The sequence below is a fragment of the Amblyomma mixtum genome, chromosome 2 (genome assembly GCF_055824585.1).
Source record: "Amblyomma mixtum isolate Tamu chromosome 2, ASM5582458v1, whole genome shotgun sequence".
Classification (NCBI taxonomy): Eukaryota; Metazoa; Arthropoda; class Arachnida; order Ixodida; family Ixodidae; genus Amblyomma; species Amblyomma mixtum.
Genome location: NC_143013.1, coordinates 72,438,437 through 72,462,607, shown reverse-complemented (window position 1 = coordinate 72,462,607; position 24,171 = coordinate 72,438,437). Strand labels below are relative to the sequence as shown.

Sequence of the window (24,171 nt, the reverse complement as noted above, 5' to 3'; positions counted from 1 at the left end):
CGTGCTTAAAGGTACGATTTTTCTGAATATTTACCTCTGCTTCGCAAAAAATAAAATAAAAAAATAAATGAAGCATTGATATAAAATCAGTCCGCAACATTTCCTCGATCCTTCGCTCGGATATATCGCATTACCGGCTACACAGAACAAACAGGTTTCCCCCTTGAAAATCTTGTGTCAAAGAATAGGAAAATAGCGCAATATATCGAACTCTAACGTCGCCGGTCGTTCGATATACCCAACTGCGCGCCGCCCTTTTTCTCTCTCCGAGCACTTTTCGTGCGCGGAAATGAGTCGGCTGTGCGGCATCGTGAAGCAGCGCGCATACTTGGCAGCGCTAGTTGTCTTAAACAACTCGACGAGGTGCACGTGAGGTGTGCTTGAGGGTATGCACATCGATTTCTTGCACTCATTTTTCCACGCTACATCGCTGTCACGCGGTGAAGCCAACCTAACAAACTAAAGCGTAGCGGCAGACCTAGCCTGTGCTTGGTTCGCTTCGCTGCCGAAGGCGTTGCGGAAACCAATTGTACATTGATTTTAATGAGGGATTATTCTATGTATATCGCAGTGATAACCGGGTTAGACATCATATGACGGGCAGTGGACAGTTCCAAAGAGCGTAGAGCAATGTATTCATTATTTCTTCTGCGTTACAAACAAGCTTATGTACTGCCATTATTATATACCGGTTTATCGATATTTCGCACTATTTCGAGATCCTCTTCGAGTTCCGTATATATCCGGTTTCGACTGTACTACAGTCGGATACATTGTACTCAAGAACGAAGTGGCGAATGCCCCCTCAAAGAAAGATCATCCAGATAATGGCGTCGACCGACTGCCATGACATCGTGCTTAATCCCTGTGCACCTGCTAGCGTGACACTGCGGCGGCTTGCAGGTGCACGAAGATTAGCCGCACACTGAGCCGATTAACAGCGACGTCATGACAACCGGTCGACGCCATTGGACGAAGGCCCTGCTTCGAGGGGCATTTTCCTCTTCGTTCTTAGATTGCTTGCATCCGACTATACATCCTACTTCACATGCCGTGAAAGTGGTCCATGGTGGACCATGATGGTTTTGAGAGCAAACAGCGGTTAGTGGATTAGACATGCGCGCAAGCTTTGATCTTGGTCCTGGTCGGCCGCTAAGATATGTCTCTATATGGACGGCTTACACCGACTTCAAGTCTTTCGATCGGTCGCATTCTATACAGCGATACGTCACAGCAGAAAGCAACAAACTGCTTTTCATTTTATTTTTTTTTTGCACTGCGCGTCGAATGGGCCCTTGCGGCGCACTGCTCATCAGACGACGTCGATCGCGTACTTAACGAAAAGGTCAACACAGCACTCAGAGTCGCCACTCTCCACCGGCGGCGCTCGGAATCGTTCCTCTCCCCTTCCTTTCAGCGAGGAGAACAAGTCCAGCGCCGCTCGAATCAACGAAGCGCGCCGAACGGCTGCCGGCCCCGTAAGCGCGGCTGCTAGACTCGGAACAGCCGACTCCAAAGAAGAGACCAATGCCGGCTAAAGCGGAATCGGACGGCTCCGCATCTCCCGATGACCCCACACCCACACGGGGGCGCGCGCGTGCACTTGGCGTGCGCACTTCCACTACCACCTCTCGCTCATCTCTATCCTCGCGCGCCTCTTTTGCGTTTCTGCACGGACGAAGCGGACTGTTCCTCGGGCCCAGCAAACGCATGGCCAAATGGCATACCATTTCTGCTAATGCGTCAAGTCCATCAGGAGAGCGCGGCCGCGGACGGCAGGAAAATTTCAAAGAGAACCCGCGCATACACGGAGAGATGAGAAGGAAAGCGACAACGTCGGCAAGGAGCCATCTACATAAAGCGAGCGCTGCTCGCGCAATGTTTGTGCTTTTTTTTTATTTCCTAGTTCTTCCAAAACGCGAACCGTGGGGTCCTGATGGCGAACGACGCGTATAAATATGCATGCGCCTTACTCCTCCCCCCCCCCCCCCCCCCCAGCTCTCCTCTCCACCCGCTCTCTTCGGCGCCTATATCATCGATGTGCAGCGGGGAAACGTGTATCGGTTATGCAGAAGCGGAGAAACTCGTACGTCAGCGCGCGCCCGCCGAAAGCCCAGGAAGATTAAGAAAGACGAACACCACGAAGAAGGCATAACCACCCCGGGAAGTGGGCGAACAAAAAGAAAACAAGCGTAACCGAGACAGATCCACGTGGCCGAACTCCGTCTCCGAAAGGAATAGGCGAAGAAAACGCCCAAAGCAGAGAGAAGTGCGTACAGCTGATGCCGCAAAGGAAGGAGATCGACGCATGCCACACTCTCTCCCGCGGGCGCCCGCGGAAGGAGATCCAAGTGCACGCGTCGCTTGCTTCTGCAAAGTCTCCGATCTTTAATGCCAAGCGAAAACTTGAACGGCGGCGACGGCGCCCCGTCTCCCCGAGGCGAAGAGCGGCGGCGTCCCGGATCATCAAACTTTCACGAGTTATGCCATTCCTTCGCCGCGGCTGTCGGGCGAGTCGCAACAGTCCCAGTTGCAAAGTGGGGCAGACGCCAGCGAATGCAGCTCTCTTCCCTAACAAACTGCATCTTATTTCCTGTATGAATGCTGGCATGCATTATGCAGGCCTCCGTCCCGATCCTTCGCGTGCATGTGATCCTCAATGACGTCATAGCCACGTGACTGCTTCGGCCACCTCTTTCGGAGCGAGGTTCAAACCCACGCCATTTTAGCCACAAACGGGACCACGCTTACTAGTCCCGTTATTCCGACGCGCGCGCGCGTGCGTGTGTGTGTGCGTGTGTGTGTGCGTGTGCTCGCAGATGGTGCAGAAAATCGCGGCAATGGCAAGAGAAATAGGGTGACGTCATCAAGCGGCCGCATAACGCACACAGATCACGCACCGCTCTATGCTGAAGCTCTCTAATACTACGCCCGGAAAAGATGTAACGCGTAATGCATTCACCGGAAACACAAAAACCCGTCACTCCAACATCATCTCAGCTCTGCATGTGCGAATAATAAGCAGCCGAAATAAGTGCGCCACCAGAGATTCTGATGGAAGGCAATTATGGTGCAGTACGAAAAAAAGAAAAAAAGACAACTATCACAGAATCACCACCGAAACGACAGATTACCCAGGAATCGAATGTCACTCATTTGCGACTATACAAAATGGGCAAATAACATGCCGTTCTTGCACTGCAAGCTTGCTTTTGCTTTCGTCAGGGACGCAAATAAATAATAAAAAAAAACAGGCGCGCTGCGGGTTGCAATTTTTCGCAGTAACAGAACACCGCCAAGACGAACGGGTTCGCGAATGCGCGTGAAGATGATGCAGGCTTCGCATTCTCGCAGCTCCGACACCGTCGTTGCCGCGAGAGCAACCCAAAGTCTCAAATAACCCCGCGCGCGCAGGGCGCGATCGTCAGAATGGCCCCGTCTTCCGTACAGAATCTCGCGCGTTGTTGCGCATATTTGGAGAAACACCGGCGGAGACGCGAGCGAGATATATGCGCGTAGCCTGTAACTGGAGTCGCTCGAGGAACCCCGCCGCTGGACGAGGAGGCAAGGAGGGGAGGGAAGAGATGCGAAAACCGTCGCACGCGGCGTATTGCGAAGTCGCAAAATAATGACGGAGATAGCAGCCCTTCTCTCGCCGTCTCTCTCCAGGCGTCCGTCATATTTCACAGAAACACGAGGTCAAAGATTATAGCCTCCAGCATAGTCAAGCACAGCGACGAATTGAATCATTCAAGAGAGTGCGTGTGGCGAGAGGGGGGGGGGAGGGGGGGGGGGGGGGCAACGCGGAGGCGGCGAGTAAACAGTTTCGTAATCCGAGAGTGGGAAAAAAAAAATCAGTACACGAAAAGACGCAACACCGCAAAAGAGCACAATTTTTTCGCTATCGCTACGCAAATCATTAAACTCGGCGATAGCGCGCTACAGAAAGCGCGAGCGCTCATGCAGTGTCCCCTGATGTTTCCGATTCCTGCTACCAACTGATGACGTCATAACTCTGTCGTAACCACAGCGCTTTCCATTGGTTCGTGCAGCGTACACCAGCGCCTTAACATGCGCCTATGGAAACTCGTTCGGTTCGGTTTGGTTTATGGGGTTTAACGTCCCAAAGGGACTCAGGTTATGAGAGACGCCGTAGTGAAGGGCTCCGGAAATTTCGACCACCTGGGGTTCTTTTACGTGCACTGACATCGCACAGTGCACGGGCCTCTAGGTTCGTTCCAACCATTTAAATGTAAGACGTCATTATTGCGTCGGTATGACTTAAAGGCCTGTGTGAACGTTCATTGGTGCACAAAGTTGCGGTGCTTACGCTGTTCACTCGCTATGTAAGCGCATTACCACCTCCTCTGCACGAGACTCCTCCTACCCCTCTCCCCTGACGTCATCCGCAACGTAATGTTTACGTAATTGGTGCGTAAATCGTTAAACACAGTCCACGCTCGGCCATGCGTCCCTCCTCACGCGCCCTCCATCTGCGTGACATGTTTACGCAAAAGGCGTACTGGCGCTAAAAAACGAAGACAACACACACAACAGGACAGGAATGGCGCCAACTTCCAACTGAGTTTATTCACAGAAAAACCACTTAAAAACCACACTGCATGCAAAAAGATACAGACAAACCAGATACAAAGGGTGATTTAACAAAGATACACGTGCCAAACGGACCAAAGCAATGATTATAACGCTGACAAAGACCCACTAAGAAACCTAATCTCTTCATCTGACAATGACACTGATGGCTTGCTTATGCAGATATCGCCCCTCTGCTTGATGTAATAGGCTTCTATTATTTCACGCTCTAATCTGTCTTTTGACCTTGCAATGAATTTGGTGTTCTCAAAACCGGGACGGCATTTGCAGCTTTTGCAGTGAGTGGCCATGTGGCTGCCATAGCCATTTTTTACAGCAATCTTGTGCTGCCTCACTCTTTCATTGTAGCACTGACCTGTCTGGCCGATATACTCCTTACCGCAGCTTAGAGGAACAACGTACACAGCATCAGCCGTGCATTCAGTGGCGCGAATTTGGTGTTTCTTTTTGCACTGCTTAACCTTTCTTACTCTGTTGAAAGTGCGAACGCGCGACAGCTTGCAGGGAGCAAAAAGCACCACATTGATCTTATATCTGCTGGCCACTTTCTTCAAGTTGTGCGAAAGCCGGTGAATATAGGGAATCACCACCGTCAGTCCTGTCCTGTTGTGTGTGTTGTCTTCGTTTTTTACCGCCAGTACGCCTTTTGCGTAAACATGTCATGCTACAACCAACTAGCTCAAATCAAAGTATTGCCTCCATCTGCTCTTCGTTGTCACAGTGCCATCTCACGGTGGCGGCGCGAACGGATGGATAGATGGAAGATAGCAGCGTCCCCTTTGAAACGGGGTGGTGGCAAATGCCACCATGCTCGGCTTTTTCTTATTTTTGTTTACCTGCGTTATAAACTGTCATTAAAATTCCCCATTTTCTTTCAATACGGTTTCCTGCACTTCTAACCTTATGTCACCTCTCTGCTCTTGAGCCACCAATCTTCAAATAACTTTTTGCTCAATTCCACCGCAGATTTATTTACATGACCACTGTTATCTCTAGACCCTAGGGCCTCAGGAAGGGTGACTGTGCCTGCATCGACAACCGGATGGATACCAGCACATTTGAGTATGAGGTGTTTGTTTCTACAGATCTACCGCATAGAGCACATGTGTCATCTTCTTCGTTAATTTTTTTTTCTAGCTGCGCGTTCTAAGACACCCTGACCCTAGCTTCAAAGATAGGTTTAGGTTTATGGGGTTTAACGTCCCAAAGCGACTAAGGCTATGAGAGACGCCGTAGTGGTGGTGGTGGTGAAAAACTTTAATCAAAGAGAGCTTGAGGGTTAAAAAAAAAATAAATAAATAACCCTGCTGCATGGTCGGTATCCTTAGTCCGGGACACCGCATGACGAGGCCCCGTCTCGCGCCCGCTTGACCAGAGCCCTTTGGGACTCCAGTGTGGAGCAGTTGAGGAGGGCAGTCTCCCATGCCTCTCGGGTGGGGGTGGGGGAGGGGGGAAGGTGAGGATTCTGAGTACATGCCCACACCATGTGAAAGATATCGCAGATCTCTCCACAGTGCGGGCAGCGCCCATCTGTGTTCGGATCGAAGTGTTTTGCTATTGCAGGACAGAGAAGGGTTCCTGTCTGCAGGCGCCGCAGAGTTCGCTCCTCCGCCTTACTCAGCCCCTTGGCAGGTGCCGGGTAGAGACGGTGGCTGTCGCAATAATAAATTAGGATTTCGCGGAACCGCAGAAGCGGTTTATGAGCTTCTGAGCCATGAGAGCTAGGATGAGGAGCCCGGTGTGTGAGCGCTCGGGCGGCCGCATCAGCGGCCTCATTGCCTCGTAGACCCTGGTGGCCAGGAGCCCAGATCACTTTTGTGCGAGTTGGATCGGCGAGAGCGCGTCTTAGAATTTGCGAGGCCAGAGGTGATATTTCGCCTGCAAGATAATGTTCACAGGCCCGGCGAGAGTCTGTAATAACCGTTTTCGATTTTGGATCGGCGGCAGCGAGAGCTATTGCGACTTCCTCCGCTCGTGTTGAATTTGGGGCCCGAAAAGATAGCCCATCGACATTCATTCCCCGGTGGACTACGGCAGCCGTGAAGAATCCCGCGGGCGACGGCCCTGTGATGTCCACGTGATACGTGATACCACGTGATACACGTGACCCTGTGATACCCATATTGCCTCTCAAGCGTGCGAACCCGCGCTTGTCGTCTGCCTTCATGTGAAGCCATGTCCATGTTACGCGGGAGCGGAGCGACCAAGAGCATGTGGCGCCACAGCACCGGGATGTTCTCCGTCCCCTCTGGTATGCATGTGTGTTGGATGTGTAAGCGGTTTAGCAGGCGGCGCCCAGGCACCGTCTGCGATAGCCGCGTATATTGGTTCACGAGGTGGGCCTCCCGCAACTCCTGATAGGAGTTTACCACTCCCAACGCCTTCAGTTTGGCGTTGGAGGTAGCCACCGGAAGGTCCAGTGCTCGCTTTGTTGCCTTCCTGATGATGGCGTCAATGCGCTCGTCTTGTTGTTTGGTGGTGCGTAGTGGAGGGCTCCGGAAATTTCGACCACCTGGGGTTCTTTAACGTGCACTGACATCGCACAGTACACGGGCCTCTAGAATTTCTCCTCCAAAGAAATTCAACAGCCGCGGCCGGGATCCAACCCGCGTCTTTCGGGTCAGCAGCCGACCACCATAACCACTGAGCCACCGCGGCGCCTAGCTTCAAAGAGTAGAGCACTGCCTCTTGAGTTATCATAGAAAAATTCCTTCCTGATCTGCCTTTTCCAGTATCGATATAGCTCTACACTATGCTTCTTGTGCTGAACCTGAACTATGAACCTGTGCTGTGCGCAGCGCCCCTGGTGTACGGCATGCTAACTAGTGCCGCGAATCTTTGTAGCGTTCGTTTGTAGAGTTTGTTTGTTCATGCTTCAAGGCTTCCGACACGCCGCTTTATCGCTTCGTTTGTGATGCAAGACGCCCCTAGATTTATCGCGAGTGATCGCATCCAGACGGAGCCGATTCTACTTTGCACCAGAATGTTCTAGTAACTTCCCAAGCTTTATCTCGAATGTTCGCTATCAGCTTTAAAAAGAGCACGGCCGACAGCGGCCGGGATTCTGTTCGACGACCGCCGAGCACGCTTGTTGCTACGCCGCCGCCGAGTGGTTCAGTTCCTTGCGGGCGCATGTCAGCGCAAATAAAGGCCGATTCACACGACGGACCGTTCGCCCGCGGCCCGCGCACTACGTATTCATGCGTCAGCACATTGAGAGGCGCGCTGCCGGCCGCGGCCTCTCATGGCCGGCAGCGCGCCTCCCAATGTGCTGACGCATGAGCACGTAGTGCGCGGGCCGCGGGCGAACGGTCCGTCGTGTGAATCGGCCTTAAAGAGTTTCGTTTCGAAGACATCCTCGTTGTTTCCCTGTTCGCCGGACTGCAGTCACCACTACGTGACACTATAGTGTCTGCGTGCGCGACACGGCTAAGCGTGTGCTTCAGAGAAAGACTCCCAGAAACAGCTTTCGCTGTGAGATGCCAACAGAATAAACCGTAAAGTACGCAAATGAGTTCAGCTGGTAATTTTAGATGGGAAGCACCGGGAACACGGCCCTTTCCGCCGATGAGACGCATAGCCTGTTCCCGTACGACATCTCGGGCATAATGCAGCACTGCCGTAATACACGTCATCTCCGAAAGAGCATCGCAGAGGAGAAAGCGGAAATGTAATTTCCCAACTTACCAAGAGCTTCATCTGTTGCGTCAAAATGTCTTCTACCAGCTTCGCCGATTCCAGCAACGGGTAACGGCTGTCGCCGAAGCCATGCCTGCGCAAACAGAAGAAACACAACACTTTATTCACACAATACGCCGTTCATGAGCCCTCGCTTTAAGGCCACGGGAGAAGAGTGCACCAGAGAGGAGGAAGCCCGCAAATAGTTTAAACGGCTGAGGTAATATTGCGGCTGCAGTCCAGTTCCATTATATTTTTATTATGCGAAGCATAAGGAGCTCGTCGGCCAGATTAGCGACATTCGCTGTCACATCTGGGTCGATGCTAAGTATCATGTTACGCGATCACATACGGCCGTTGTGTATGATCATGTGCATGACTAAGCATGACACATGATGCGCAGTTATGACAAGCGTATCATGTTATGCGACTTCACCAAAACGGAGGCGACGAAAAACGCCTCGATGGGCTCCTTGTGCTATCGTAACCCAGGCAGGTCAGTTTCCATATACAGGGTGTTTCACATCAGGCTACACAAATTTTAAAAATAGGCCTTTTGAGTTGGAACAGCGCTTTCCTAAGACACCCTGATCTAGCTTCGAAGAGTAGGGCACTGACTCTTGAGTTGTCACAGAACGATTCCGTCCTGATCTGCCTTTTTCAGTTTCTACATAGTTCTATAGTCAGCTTTTCTTTTTTTACTAAATTAATCCATTTTTCACCTCCTGCGCTTTTTACCTGTCGTTTAAAGCTCTTTGTTTATCCGTCCTTGTTCCCTGAACACTTACTGGTTAGTTTCCTAGTCCCTTCTCTGCCACTCTGAGTCAACGCTCTTTCTGTAAAAAGTATTTAAACACCTCAGCTGCCCCTTAGAGTGTTCACCATGCAGCGCCACCCTCGACCATTGCGGCGGACATAGCACAGCCGGAATCGCAGTTGTATCCTCATACTAATCACAGCACAGGCACTCCTCGCACCGAATACAGTCAAAAAGAATTCAAGAACGAATGAAAACGAAAACTTAGACAGCTTCCCGCTTTCATTGGCGCCAGGAGAAAGGGACAGAGCTGCCCTGCTCTCCACTTCCACAACAACGCCCAAGCCCACATAGTCCAGCCCTACAAGGATCGCATGACCATGGATGGTACAGGGTGCACGACGCTTAGCGGAAACAGTCAAGAGTGCGGTGGCACCCTAGTGCAGTGCTGCGGCTCTCGCAGCGCCATCTGCTGGCGCCCCGCGTAGGCAGAGCGACCGCATACTATGGTCCTGCTGATGCACGACAAGTCCGCAGGATGGCGCCACGACAGCCGCAGCTGCGCACGCTCGAGCGTTCCCGTTAAGTGTGGTTCACTTTGTACACATTCTCGAGAGCAGTCAGTCCGCAGCCGATGAGTGGCTCGCGGTTCAGGTCCAGATCGATGACATTCTCAAAGCTTGAAAACGAACGCGGATGGTTTCGGCTGGTACAGTCTTTGTCAAAAGTTACCAGGCTGCATGGTTTGCTTCTAGCTTGTATAGTGGAGCCCTTGTGGCTTTTCTAAAGCTCAAAAGGTGTTGGAAGGTAAGAAGACCCCCATCCTTACCTTTACCGACCATTTCAGCTTCATGGAAGCTGTAAGGGCTCCACTGTACGAGCTAGAAGCAAACCATGCAGCCTGGTTACTTTTGAAAAAGACTGTACATACATCTCGGTGTCGTCGAAAAAGGAAAACCACAACGGCGCTACCATTGAACCACAACGACAAGAGTTTCATTACAGACTACAGAGATGGCTGCAGAGAGCAATCAACGAAGGTAAAAAGGAACACAACACCGTCCAAACAGTGGTCGCTGAAACCTAATTTCGCCGGTGTCTAGGCAAATGCAACACGCGGCTGCCTTGTTGCGTCGTCGAGAAGGTGCGTCAGGAGAGAAAGGTTCATGATTCGGGTACGAATTCATGAGCTGGCGCAGTACAGGCATCGCAGAGATGACAAGAAATGTAAAAGAGAAACAAAACCAAGCACAACAACACAAACTACCGAAGATATAAAAATTACGGAGCCACCGAGAAAAATTAAAAAAAAAACGCATGAATACAAAAAAAAAAGACGACTGAAAGCACTAGACACATGCCTGTGTGCGCGCGCATGCCCGAGTTCCCGTGAAAGAAGAATGTCGATAAGGTGCAAAAGAGAAGCAGTTCATCCGCAGCTGAAGCCCAGAAGGCACGAACGCAGAGAAAAGAAAAAAAAAAAAAACAAGCAACGACAAGGGCACGGCAGCGCCCGCCTCCTCCTCCTCCTCCCCCTGATGCTCAGAGCACCTTTTTCCCGGGCACATTCGCCGCATAGGTATCCACGGGTACACGCATAATCTGCGCGCATACATCGAAGCGGCGTATGCATAATGAATGACAATAACTCAGCGCTCCGCCGACGCGATGAGAAGGAAGAGCCTCATCGAGCAGAGCCCGGATAGAAGAGGGGGATGGAAAGAAATATGGCTGGCTAGCGGCACCAGCTCGCATAAACGTGAAGGGGCGAGCAAAAAAAAAAAATTAAAAGGTCAAACGTAACGAGAGCGTCTCTGTGATGCCCGCAGCGTGCTGTGGGACCAGAGATCTGCACCGAGTTCTCCCGCGTGAGAGAAAGAAAGAAAAAAAAACATCGTGAACAAGAGCCTCGATGCTTTGTTCGGGCCGACAAATTTAACTGGAAGGAATATGAGCTCGGAGAAGGTGCGGCAAAAAATTGGCGGGGACACTTAGGCTCCACCTTCAGGGTATGACGCGATAGCTAATAAGTTAATGCCCGTATATGCAGGATTCGTAATTCTCTACTCTACATTCATAGATCCTTGGGAGCCCTCATAAAGCTCCTGGCGCAGTGGCGATGCGCCACTGCCCTGCGATGGCAGGTGCTGCCACTGGTGGGACTTGTGAGACCAAAGTTGCCCTCCCCAGCAACCTCTCGCGACCATCAATAATTAAACAGCCGCCTGCCACAGTGCGCAGTTTGCTCACTATCCGGTGGGCAGGTTGTGATGACGACAAGGTCACGTGACCCATACGATCCACCTACCTCCTAGGTTGCTCCTCTGAGGATTTTTCGTGAATTTTTCGCTCACGGCCAACGCCGATGCCGGATTTCCTGCGACACGAGCTCCTTAAAGCTATCGCGGCCCGCTCATGCCCTCATAGATGGAAGCCGATATCGCTATGCAGCGCTTGGGCCCCGTATGATAACCGAGGCGTTGTCAGTATTCGTACACAAAAAAGTGTGAAACCACTTCTACTTCCAAACGCAACAAGATGCAGCAAACTTAGAAAGCCGTGTTGCGCGCATGCGACACCTATACTTCATCTCATAGGTCGCTTGTAGCCCTGCGAAAGGTATAGATCTCTTCTTCCAATAAGTTCCAAGGAATGCAACAAACAGTCCCTCAAATATCGCAGCAGTGTTGCAACTATTTTTCTAACAATTATTGCAGTAAACAAAAAGGTAGTTCAGGGTGGTGTTTTGAAAGCACAGCGACCGCTTCATTCACTGGTTAAATTTAGACTAAGACTGCATGAACGCAGCATTGCGGAGGCCTTATACGAAATGGGGCGCCGCCATTCGTAAACATGGCGTCCGCCGAGTCTCCTGCGCGCAGCAGCTCGACACTGGTGCTATTCCCTTCCCAGAGATGGAGCCACCAGTAGCGGGTGAGGAGTACCGAGGAACACGTTTTGCGTCGCACGCCATTCTGACTGGCTGAGATCGCCGCAGCCTTTAATGCGCTGCAAACGCCTTGTGAGATGGAGTATAACGCTCTAAGAACAGGCGAGCAAATAATTAAACGGAGCAGAAGATGCAAAACTACGGATGCGTTTGCGCCTGTGGGAATCAACAATAGCAGCCTCACTCCAGAAAGACTGTCACTGAGAGTGTACTGTCCAGAGCCACACTGCTTCACCACCGGTTTTACACTACTCGCAAAGCGTGAGGGGAGTCAGGAGGCCGCGGGGGGATAGCTCTTTTTAAATCGGCACGCGACCGTACAATGCGTTCAGCGCTTTTCGTGCCGAGTTGGCGCGAGTCGAGCCCCAGCCTTCTCTCACCACCTCTGTGATAGAGATTGATTTCAATATATGTTTTCGCTTTTTTTTTTCGTTTTCTGAATAGCGACCCATATATTGTTCAATCTCAAGTTTCGACACTTTTTCAGCTAAAGAAAATACGGCGCAACTTTGCATTTTGCCAGGCAATCGCAACCAAATGTCTCCAACTAGCATAGCGTAGGAGCCAGCCTGTCTGGGTTCATATGAGCGCGTTCACTTTAACAAAGCGCCTCCGACAGGAACATCTATCCCTAAAAAGATGAAAGACGGCACACGAATGCGCTGAGCTCGATTCGTGCTGGGTAACTAGCGCAGCTTTATGCGCGGCTCATGTTTTGCGCCGACCTGACGCATCTCCCGTAGAAACACACGCGCGGATCGGAAAAAGAGTGCTTTGTTTTTCGCAATCAAACCGAGATCCATCGCACGGGGGCGCGGCCCGCACGAGTCGCATAAAAGAGGGGGTTCTCATTTCATATGCGATCCCGCTTCGGCTCGTAAGAACCTCTTTTCAGGCCCCAAAACACGAACGGTAACGAGCACGACTTGTATGACGCGAACAAGTTCGACAGCTCACCAGAGATGAGAAAGTCCGCGACGCGGTTCAAAACGTAAGCAAGCTGGTTCTGTAGCACAACCCCCAATAGCAAATAAGAAAGGCTGCGCAACAACGTTCTCCGCTCGCGAGCCTACGGGTGTACGAAGCGAATCAAAAGGGGTATACGGCGTGCACTGGCGGGCACGGGGATTTCAACATCGTTATTTTTGCGAAGCTCGTAAACAAGGGTTTCTTTTCTGCCCAGGAGATCCGAACTCTAGTCCCGGCCTAATCACGGAAACATTCTGCTCGGCTTACGAAAACTCCGCACGAGCGTAGGTACAGCGACATCAACAAAAGAACGCACGGCTGCTGACGGACGGAAAGGGGTACACATCGTCATGCCCGCTCGCACCCAAACGCACGACCTCGAGTACAGAGACAGGCGCTTGGGAGACGCGTTGTTCAGCAGCGAGAGGCGACGCGAACCCCGGCGAGCGCGCCTCGTTACAGCCCCGCACGAACAGAAGAGCGGCTGTGCCACGAAACAAAGACGAACGCCCGAGGAGTCGTCTTCGGTCGGTCACGGACCGAAAGGGGCCACATCTCTAACCTCCGACTCGCATTTGCCAAGAAACGCAACCACCACCATCCCCCCCCCCCCCCCCCCCCTCGCCCTGCGTTTCATCCATCGGTTGACACTGTATCACCCTCGACTCCATCACGCGCACGTCGACAAAAAAAAATAAAGAAGCTAGCAACTAACGAAGAACCATCGGGTGACGCACAGCCAACGCAAACACCACTACCTGCGCTCGCGTTAAAGGTACAACGCGCGAGCTCGAACGAACCCGCGGCGAACACTACAACGCATGGCGCGTTTTCGCGGAATCGAAAGGCGCTCTCTGGCGAACCGAACCCCCTCCACCCAGCCCGCCCCCACGAGAACACCAGCACACGCGTCGACGAACGATAATACACGCAGAAGCAGTGTTTGGCGAGCAGTCAGAAAGCTGCGCCTCTGCACAGCTCTACGCACACACGCGAGACAGCAGCAGCCGCGGTAGCGGAATGAAGCCCGGCTTTTGGAACAAACAGCGCCTACAGCATGGGCTGTACACAGTCGCACAGAGAATCTAGAGGGAGAGAACGAGAGAGAGGAGGATTCTGGGTAGGAAAGCCAAAAGTAAGCGACGAAACCAGCAAGGCAGTGGAAGAAACGGTGGGGGAAGAGGATAGGGACGGCGGGCGCGCGATCGCGGCCCCGTATAGTAAACGGGAGCACCGCGCACTGCGCGAAACCGACTGCGGCAGCAAAGCTCGCCAAACAAACCTCAGAGGACGCGAGGAGAGGTGAGGAGAGCGAAGAGAGAGGGTGCACATATCCCAGGGAAGAAAGCTCAGAGCAGCAGCGGCAGCTGGGAGAACAGAAAAGAGGTATACAGGGAGCTGGGGAAGAGGTCCGTTTGATCGCGCGGCGCTCGCAAAAGGGAGTCGAGAGGGAAAAAGAGCCGCATCAGCGGGAGCAACAGCAGGAGCAGGCCAACAGCGGCGGAGGACGCCGCCGCCAAATGATCTGCATACACGGGAATTCGCTTTGCGACTGCCCGTAAACGAGCGGTAAACAAAAGGCGAGGGAGGAGAGAGCCCATACGGGGCGCAGAGGGGGAAATCGGCGGGCGCATTCTTCTCCGCAGCGAGGCACGCGGAGAGAGAATAGATCTAGCCGTGTATACGCAAACTATGGGCGCGCGCTGCGGAATAACGCATAAGCTGTCGCACGGATCGAGCTTTTGATCCCCGATACAACAAGCGAGAGCATGCGGAGCAGTGAGCAGCACTGTACAGCAGTATATGCAGCAGCCTTCGCTGCTGGCGTAAAACTCAGCCGCGAGCGCGGCAGGGATAGAGGAAAAAAAGACCCATCGCTCGCAGTCACGAATATGTCGAACGCACTTTCAATCCCTCGGCACAGACCCGCGAGACCGAGACACGGCATGTCTTATACAGTACGATACTCGGATCTGCGTACTTAAGTCACTATCCGCAATGTACGTGCCGAGAACTAGTCATCAGGCCCTAATTAAAGCAGCACCTCTATTGGAGCTCATACGAATAATATACGAATTATAACTACGACGAGGAATGTCGTGTCAATTCATTGCATAATGTGCACGTAAGCGAACTGGCGCACAAGGCAAGACTGGCGCTAGTCCAGCCTTGTACATACGTTGTCCTCGTTTTGTCGCGCCAGCTCGCATTTATGCACTATATGTCTCGATACTGTCAGCAAAAGTCTTGCTCGTCGATTCAAGGCCAGTGGTACATTCATGAGTTCAGTTTCTTATATTTCGCAAGTGTTAACAAAACTGAGCATTTCTGACAGACCTTTCAAGATACCGCAGAAATACAGCCTGCGCTACAGCGTCCTGTGCTGCTTGCAGTAAAAGCTCGCAAGTATACTTGCTCTGGGTTCGAGTGAAAGCAATCGTTTAGCGCTGAGAACAGTATTATGCGCCTCGTCTTCTTGCTGCACGGTTTTCGAAGCGAAAAGCGCAACATGGGAGGTAATCGACTAATTAAACAGCCATACAGCGAGAGCAAGATGCACATCGGTACAAGAGCGCATAACCTGCCTCCTCTGTAGGTGTGACAAGGCACCTGAAAAGACCGGATTCTGGCGGCCCTGTCGAGAACCTCTGTCGTTGCACACAACGATGATACACCAATCAAGCGGGCCATCTTTCATCTTCAGCACAATGTAAATTCCTTTAATGCGAAAGGACTACTTCACGAGGTCTAACCGGCTTACCGAGTTCGTGCGAAGCTTGAACTTGGGGATGACCTTGGCCAAACTATAGATAATAAACAAACAAAATAAATGGTTTGGCTTGGTTTATGGGGTTTAACGTCCCAAAGCAACTGAGGCTACGAGAGACGCCGGGTTCTTTATCGTGCACTGACATCGCACAGTACACGGGCCTCTAGAATTTCTCCTCCAAAGAAATTCAACCGCCGCGGCCAGGATCGAACCCGCGTCTTTCGGGTCAGCAGCTGAGCACCATAACCACTGAGCCACCACGGCGGCCAAACAAAATAAATGTTGCCACGAGTGGGATTCGAACCCACGGCGGCGCAAACAGATCAGCTTCACTGTGCGAGAGCACAACGCTATCGCCGCAGCCGATCATGCCCGCCTCGTTTTAGACTGCAACACACTCTCGCGCTATGCAATGCACAACGTCCTCTTCAACAACTATAATACTACTATCGAACTCATATCGTTGCCAGACGTGCCGCCGACCAAGCGAAGCAAAACCATGAGCCAACCAGGCTAGACACATGCTTTCGCATGTCTACTGGCTTTAATAAGGTTACAACCCTAGCACTTTTTTATTTCCCCGTTTGCCATCTCAGGTGCATGCGCTGTGTACCTTTGCAAACCAAAAGAAAACACACCGGAATCTATTCAACCAGACTTCCGCATATCATACCCTGCTCTCTGATCCCCAAAGGAAGGTCACAGCGCACCTCCAGTTCTCCAACAAACACCACCCCCACCAAACTGAGAAAAATGATTCGAAGCCGGGTAAAAACTCCCCAAACGGTTCGGTCAACCCGTCCGACGCGCATTGCTTCTGCATCCGCCGCCAATCTCGCCCAGCCGTTCTTTTCTCCACATTTCACGCGCGTCCCATTCCCTTCCAGCTATATACGCACTTGCTCCTCGCTCGCGCACACTCCTAATACAGTGGGTTAGGGCGTTTCCACAGCTCCCCCTCCCGATGAGCGCGGGCAAAACTTGCCCCATTCCACACACCCCCGCGCACAGTCCGTCTGCTGTCCTCCCAGGGGGGTCGTAAAAGCGTGCAGGACAGAGCGTAAACAGTTTTGAGCTCGAATCGTGAGCAGAAAGAAGAGGCTGCGCTCACGTCATCCGGCAGTGTGTAGGCGAAAACAAAAGCACCGGAGCGGTGGGGGACGCCTACTTGATTTTCGGTTCCACTCGGCTGTCTCGTTTTCGCCGCCGGCACAGCAGCAGCAAGAGTTTTTCGTTTCTGAGGAGGGGGGGACCCCGTTACTCTCTGGCCTCATGTTTTTTTCCCCCTTCTATATCTCCCCACTGAAGCCGGAAACAATAACAAATAAATAAATAAACAAGAGAAGAAAAGGAACACACACCGAAATCAGCGCGCGCACACACGCCACGGCTCTCTGCGAAGTATGCATAAAAGCCAGCTGCGCGTCGCGTTGCTGACAAATGCTCGCCCGAGAGACGTGTCGCCGAGCTGCAAGTAAGCTCGACGAAGCAACAACGCCAATGAGTAAACGAGCTGCTGTTGCTCTCTCCGCGACGTCCCCGCATACGTGTGAAGAGGAATCCTAAAGGGAGTAGAAACAACAACGCGAGCAACAGTCTGCGTCGGGAAAAGGGACGAAAGGGACTGCGCAGAAATGTCGACTCGGAGTTGAGCTCTATACCGGGATTGTTAGTCATGTCGACATTACGTTCTCCTCTTTCTGATCGCGTGTGCGCGAGAGAAAGAGGGAACGGTTATCTGCCGCTCTGCTTCTTGGTTCCCTGCAAGAGGAGAAGCAGAACAGAACAGAACCCCACCCCTCTTCCCCCCGAAGAAAAAATAAACAAAACAGAGCACATCTTTCGCGGTGCACAGACGACAACAGTCTCGGAATTCAGTGCAACCTGAGGAGACAAAGCAGGCGATGCAACCACAGCAATATAATAGCTATACACTCAAATGGCAACGTGCTGCCCCCCCCCCCCCCCCCCTCCCCAATAATTCGCATTAGAAAGAAAATACATTTGTCGAACTTCGGAGGCTGTGCGCGGCTTGCCGCAGCGCTTGCCTTGGTATCAAGGCAGTGCTGTGGCAAAGTCGAGGCAAATTCAAGGCAAAGTCAGAGTGTCAACCGCCAGGAATGAAGGAGTCCCGGTTAAAAACAACAAAAAAAAACTGCGTGATGTAGCGCTACTGGGAAGGCAACCTGATATTTCTGAAGGGGCGCGAAAGCATACAGAGATGGCACACAATTTTTTTTTTTGTTACTGGTTTATTTTATGCGCCTTAGTATGCGTGCAAAAACTTCACCTTTCTTGGGAGTCCACAAATCACCTTTAGGGGCGTGCGAATAGTACTTTTCCGAACCGAATCGAATACGAATTGAATATTGAGACAACCAAAGCGAATACGAATGGAATATTTTTAGGAACGTTTGCTACTTGTGCGAATATGCAATTAGCAATCGTGAGAAACAGCGAAGCTCTGCTTTCGCAGTTACAGCTGTAACTCTGAAAAGACGCAACGCTAGCCTCCATTTGGGGGTCGTAACACGAATTCAGTGCATTAGCTTTATCATTGTTAAACTACGAGCATTGAAAAGGCGCCTCTTGCTGTCAATGACGGAAGATAATAAACTAGCGCCACATCTCAGTGCGTGAGATGGGCGAGAGCTGCGTATAAGACATGGCCTCCGAGGCCACGCATAAAGGCCGGGCTTGGTGAACGTGCCTGTGCCCTGCCGCGTCTTCTAATCTCTGAGTTCATGTACGAGGATTACGAACACCGCCACGCGAATGAGCCGCACCACGACGCTGAACCCTCCATCCCACGCATATACCGATCGCGGCAGCATGGTACGGGGCGTGCATGGTACGGGGCGTGCATGGACCCTGTTTTTGGCTTACTCGAAAAGTATTCGCCTCCAGTAGTTTTGAACGTACACTATTTGATTCGTTCGATTAATTAAATAGGATTGGTTTATGATTTGGTTTACGGGGTTTAACGTCCCAAAGCTTACTATAACTTAAACAAAAGCGTTTCATTGTAACGGTCGCTGTAAATACTTGCCAAGTACAGGTCAAGAAAAATCCCAAGAAATAACGATCAACCGAAGGTTAGGTATTAGATAGCGATACCTATTTTTCGGTTTGTTTGTTTCTTTGTTGTTTCTTAGGGTTTTTCGTTTACTTTCTTTCTCCAGACAAGCATACATACCAAGCGTTGCAATAAAGCGATTTTGTGGCTAGTGATCACCTCTCTTCCCTGCACGAGTACCATTTTTAGTGCGAAACCACTAATACTCTCACCAACACCGACCAAGAATCTTGTCACCGTACGTACGTTCATCGTCGGTACGTACGATATCTTGCGCCGTTGCCTAGCAACCCGAGTTACTATCCGAGCTTACTCGGGTAAGCTCGGGTGAGTTCGGACGAGCGTCGCGCCAGCCGCGCGACAGGTTGCTCGGGAAGAGCAACATGGGTCGCACAATCTCTACCGGTGGCTGTGATAGAAACAGCCACCTGCCAGTGCAGTGGCTCATCTCTTAAGCGCTGCGCCACTGCGCTACTCACCGCCATCTATGAATGTTAGGTGGAGGATGACCAATTCTGCATACATGGGCATTAACCCACTAAAAGCATCTCGTCACACCCTTAAAGCGGAGCGTAAGTGTCCCCTCAAATTGAATAATTAACACCTGCTTTCGCCCGTCTACTCGGTTACCTTAAACCCCTACTAATTTTTTTCTTGTTTCTTTTTACGCTATCGTATTCGCAATGAAACCATACCAACAAGCCCAGTTTTTTGCCCTTAGTAGTTCCTAGAGCCGCCAACATCCGCTTTTTTTTATTTTAAAAGGCATCGGAACTGCCACAGTTGCAGGTATAATTTCTACACACCAGCAGCGCTATCACTCGCCAGCATTTGCGAGCCCATTCGACTAAAAGGACGCGCTTCCAAGCTTTTTCTGTTGCGCGTTCGGACAAGTCTCCCACCCGAAATACGGGCTGGGCAGTAGTAAAACTACGCAATTACACGTTTCAAATAAGGTCGAGGAACACGAGACAGGCGCAATTGATGGGGTTGATGTTGAGGACAAGCGCTACTTCGTGTCTATATAGACAAGCGCCCGAATCCGCCCGCGAAATTCGTTCTCGCTTTTTTTTTCCTCTCAGGCGGTCTTCGGCAAAAAGCTAATACCTGCCGCGTAACTAACACTAGCCAACCATTCACAGACGGGCCTCGCAAAAGATAGGCAAAGAACTGCCCACTTTTCTATCTCTCCCGGCGCGAAGCGATACCGCGCACCCTACCACGCGTGCCTTATCTCCACCTGGACCAGGCGATTGCAAGCGGCCCACACTCGACCGCGCGCACTCCCTAGCTCCCTTGTCCTTTAAGGATAAGGCCATCCAAGACGAAATTGAGGAGAAAGAGAGGAGGAGGTCGATAATGAGGAGCAGAACAACAACGAGGAGGAGATAGAGAAGTTAAACCTGAATCACGAGGAACGTCGCAGTAAACAGCTCCGCGGATTGATAATGACCGATTCGGGCACGCCAGCACGCACCGATTAATATCTCAGTAAAGGAGCGCTGCCGCGTTTCGTGTCCGCCAAAGTGCGGCAACCAGGACGGGGGGTTCGAACCCACGAACCAGTGCTCGCTAACCTTTGATGCTAACACCAGTGCACTTGCGATTAAAATGCCCAGAGAAATTTCAAACTGTTCCAATGTGCCGGCGGTAGCGTACACCGCGCCATTTCTAAATAAGTTCGTTTGTGGGTATACAAGTTATGCGAATGGAAATACATTAAAAGAAAAAACGACAGAGTGATCTGGACTCCAACACGCAAGCGGAGCGCGGGGAGGGAAGGGGGGGTTATAAAGGAAAAGAAAAAAGAAAGCAGGAGGAGAAGGATAGGGGCCCGAGCCAATTCACCGCCCTACACCTCGAGGCTGCCGTCAAAACAACAATCCCGTCTCCCGCACGCACAAACAAGCGCCTCCGATCACTCTCCGCCCAAAGGCGCGTTGGTCGCGCCCTCTGCATCTCCTTCCTTCCGATTACCGACATGCCAGCCGCCAGAATCCCGCGGGAGGGAGGCGAAAGGCATCGGGACATCAAAGTGGAGCGCGAAAAGAAAAAGGAATACGAAAAGCAGGAAAAAAAAGCCAGCGTCATACCACAGCAAAAACAAAAAGAACACGCCACGCTCGAAGCGACAGCAGAGGCCGCGACGAAAACAGCGTCAAGCCCGCATCGAGACGCCCGGAGCGCAAGCACAGCGCGCTAAGCAGCGGGATAAAAAGGGGAGCGAAGGGGGGGGGGGGGGGTGTTCGTTGTGGGAAGGGAAAGGAATAAAGTCACCGCCCCTCCCTCCCCCTGCTCGCGGCCGAGTGATCCGTCTTCTTCGTCTTCCTCCGTCGAAAACGAAGAAGACCGCGCCGGCGCGCCTGGGGACTGGCGCGCGTAGCCCGACACACGCTCTTTCACTTCTCGGAACTGCGGCGGCGGCAGTGGCGACGGAGCCGAAAATTTTCGGCCGGGATGGTGGGGGGGAGGCTGGGGACCATAGGGAGGCATCGGGAGGACGACGGAGCCGCGGGGTCCCAAAGTGATCCCCCGGCCACCGGCCGGAGGGCGGCGGTCGCCGCGGCTTCGGCGGCGCAACGCTGGGAACCCAAATCCCCGCAGACATTTACCCGTTATACGGAGGCGGCGGCGGCTTCTCCTGGGAGGGCGTAAAAGTTGCGCCGCGTTTGAAGGGAAGGACGAGGGGAAGGGAAACGGCGCGAGTGGGACGCCACAGCAGCTCGCGAGGCAGCTTTTGTATATACCCTTCGGGAGGAAGCTATTTTGTTCACTGCCTCCGTTTTAGACGAGCCTGCCGCCGGCATCTCAGGCACTGCGCGAAGAGGAACAACAAGAAAAGAGCAGGCACGCCATTCTTCGAGAAATGGCGTCATGCGAGAAAGTAGTTGTGCCCAAAAATGAGCGAACTCTTGCAGCACTTGGAAACTAAGGACGCCGAACTCACAGGGCTGTTTGCACGTCATGCGCACAGGTGAGCACAACACAACTTCCACTTTTTCCCTTTGTTTTCTATATATTTTTTCTTCATTGCGGGGGGCAGTATAGAGCCAACCCTTTTTTGCTGGACAATAGAGCGACAAGAGAAAGCTTGCACTGTGGTGGCTGCGGAAAACGATCCCCGTGAATAAGCCACTAAATAGTACATATCAGCAATTTTCACACAACGAGGCGTGGGGCGGCTAAGAACTGCTTCAGCGATATAACAAGTCTCCGAGAATGCCAACGAGCACACCATGTGGCAACGCAGTGCTCAACGGTTATAAGCAAAGACAACGCCCCGTGGCACGCAGAGCTTGCGTACGAAAACGATTTATTTAACTCAATTTTCAGGTCAAGGACACTAGGGCGTCGTTTCCAATCGTGTAAAAAACAAAACAAAAACTTCCGAAAACAGCAATACAAACTGCTCCGACATCAGCAAAACCCTCGCATCGCATACTGTCAGCGTCTAAGCACGGCCACGCAGGCAGCGACCGACGAAGCAACTCTTTTCAAGAGCGCGACAGGGGCCAGCAAACGAAGACCGAATAAAAAAAAAGTAAAAAAGGAACAGACTGCAGACGCGTAAATAAGCGACCATCCGGCGTCGTCAAATGAACTCGCCGGGCCACTCGCCGGGCACAACACACCCTTTCGCGGCTCCCCAGCCTCCCGCGGTTTGCGCATACGAGTGTTTACTGCGGCGCCGACGCCGCGCGCATTCAGCGAATAAAGGCGCCTGTACTACGGCCCAAGCCGCAAAACCGAGGGAGCGGACACAGACCCGGCCGAAGCGCGCCTCTATACCGGCGTCGGCCACTCTGCGCCGAAGGCACGGCAGCTGCACAGCGAACGAGACGCCGACAAGAAAAAAAAAACAAAAAAAAATAATGCGCACGAGCGAAGAAGAAGGCAGAGTCCAGGCTTGTGTCGCAAGAGCGAGCTTGTAGCGGCGGGCAGGGGGGCGACAGCCAGGCTCCCTTTACAAGTGTCCGGGCTGACCGGGCCAATTCACGCGGGTCGTTTGTTCAACTTTGCCGGACGCCTTCCTCCCTCTCACCTTCCCTCTCCCGTGGCGCCCCTCAGCGTCCAGGCCCTCTTGCGTCCGCTGATCTCGCCCTAACAACATCCGCAGCCCAGAGGAAGCCTGTAGGCGCGCCGGACGTTGTGGGATATGTAAGGAGGGGGAGGGGGGGGGGGGGGGGGGGGGGGGACGAGCGAAACGAAGACGCACGACGTCGCGTCTGAAACCTCGGACGCATTCTGTGCGTGAGCGTGCCTACGGGCTGACAACACGGGGCGAGGAGAGCCTAGGCGGCCACAAGGCAGGCACGAACTTTCAACACGGAGCAGCCGTCCTCCTCCTGCGGTTAGGCGACATCGGAGGGCTGTAGCGGTGTATAAGGCCGACATTACTGACCGTGGTTCAAGCAGTGCTTGCTCTGCGCGGCAATAATGCAAAGGCACGCCCGTTTTATAGGAAAGTATATCCTCGTCAGACTCGAGCGAAAGATCGGCCTGTATATCAAAGCCTCGGCGGTCACGTGAATGTAGACAGAAAATCTGGCAGCCGTAGGACCAACAGTTCTTTCTTTATGAGTTTTCTCCATGCTCTCTGCGACGGGCCTCTGGGCCCACATAAACATACAGCCATATTTTATAGCGTATATTTAGTTGAATACGGTTGAACCTCGTCATTATAAGAAAGTTGAAGGGGCCCCTCCGATTACTTCGTTATAGCCGCAGCTTCGTTATAGCCCGTGTTGACCGAGCCTCCGAGGGGAGTCTCATTACTTCGTTATACCCATTATTTCGTTATAAAAAGTTTCGTTATACCGAGGTTTGACTGTTCATGCATGGGAGAATATGCGCATTTAAATCAAAATTACAAGAAATGTCATGGATAAGCACGACAGACTTGGGGGCTGTTCCGGCACTGGGAACAGAAATATGGTTAGATGAATGAACCAACTTCGGAGGCTGCTCAGAGCGCGCCTGTTATTTCACGCTAGTCGAAAAGCTGGCTGCATGGAAGCTTAGTTAGTACTCTTTGACTTCCAATGACACTTAGGCTGCGGTAGTGATGCGTTTTCTTTCTGTTCTTAAGAATTCCGTAAAAGACAAATGCGCATTATAATCTACGCGCGGTCTCACGACGATATACTCGAGATTTTGGACCGAGAAACAAGGAGCAGCAAAGTACTGCGTGGATGCGCACATTCTTCGGGTAGATGCGGAGTTGTTTCTTCATTTGCTTCTTTTCTTCTGTGTTATAAACAGGACAGCGTTAGAAACCTCATCAGGAACAAAAAGAAAGCGGCCGGCGAAACTCCCACGTGGCGGGTGGCGTCCCCAACCAACTGCTCAGGAAGGTT

At 52.1% G+C, this 24,171-nt stretch overlaps 1 protein-coding gene across 1 annotated transcript in view; it reads right to left on the bottom strand.

Moving 5' to 3' along the window:
- Positions 1 to 24,171, bottom strand: part of Spt3 (Transcription initiation protein Spt3) — a 136,003-nt gene that overhangs the window by 43,308 nt on the left and 68,524 nt on the right. The window contains exon 3 of the mRNA XM_089571849.1: positions 8,302 to 8,386. Within this exon, the coding sequence (XP_089427975.1) occupies positions 8,302 to 8,386 (85 nt within the window). The remainder of the gene's footprint in view (positions 1 to 8,301; positions 8,387 to 24,171) is intronic.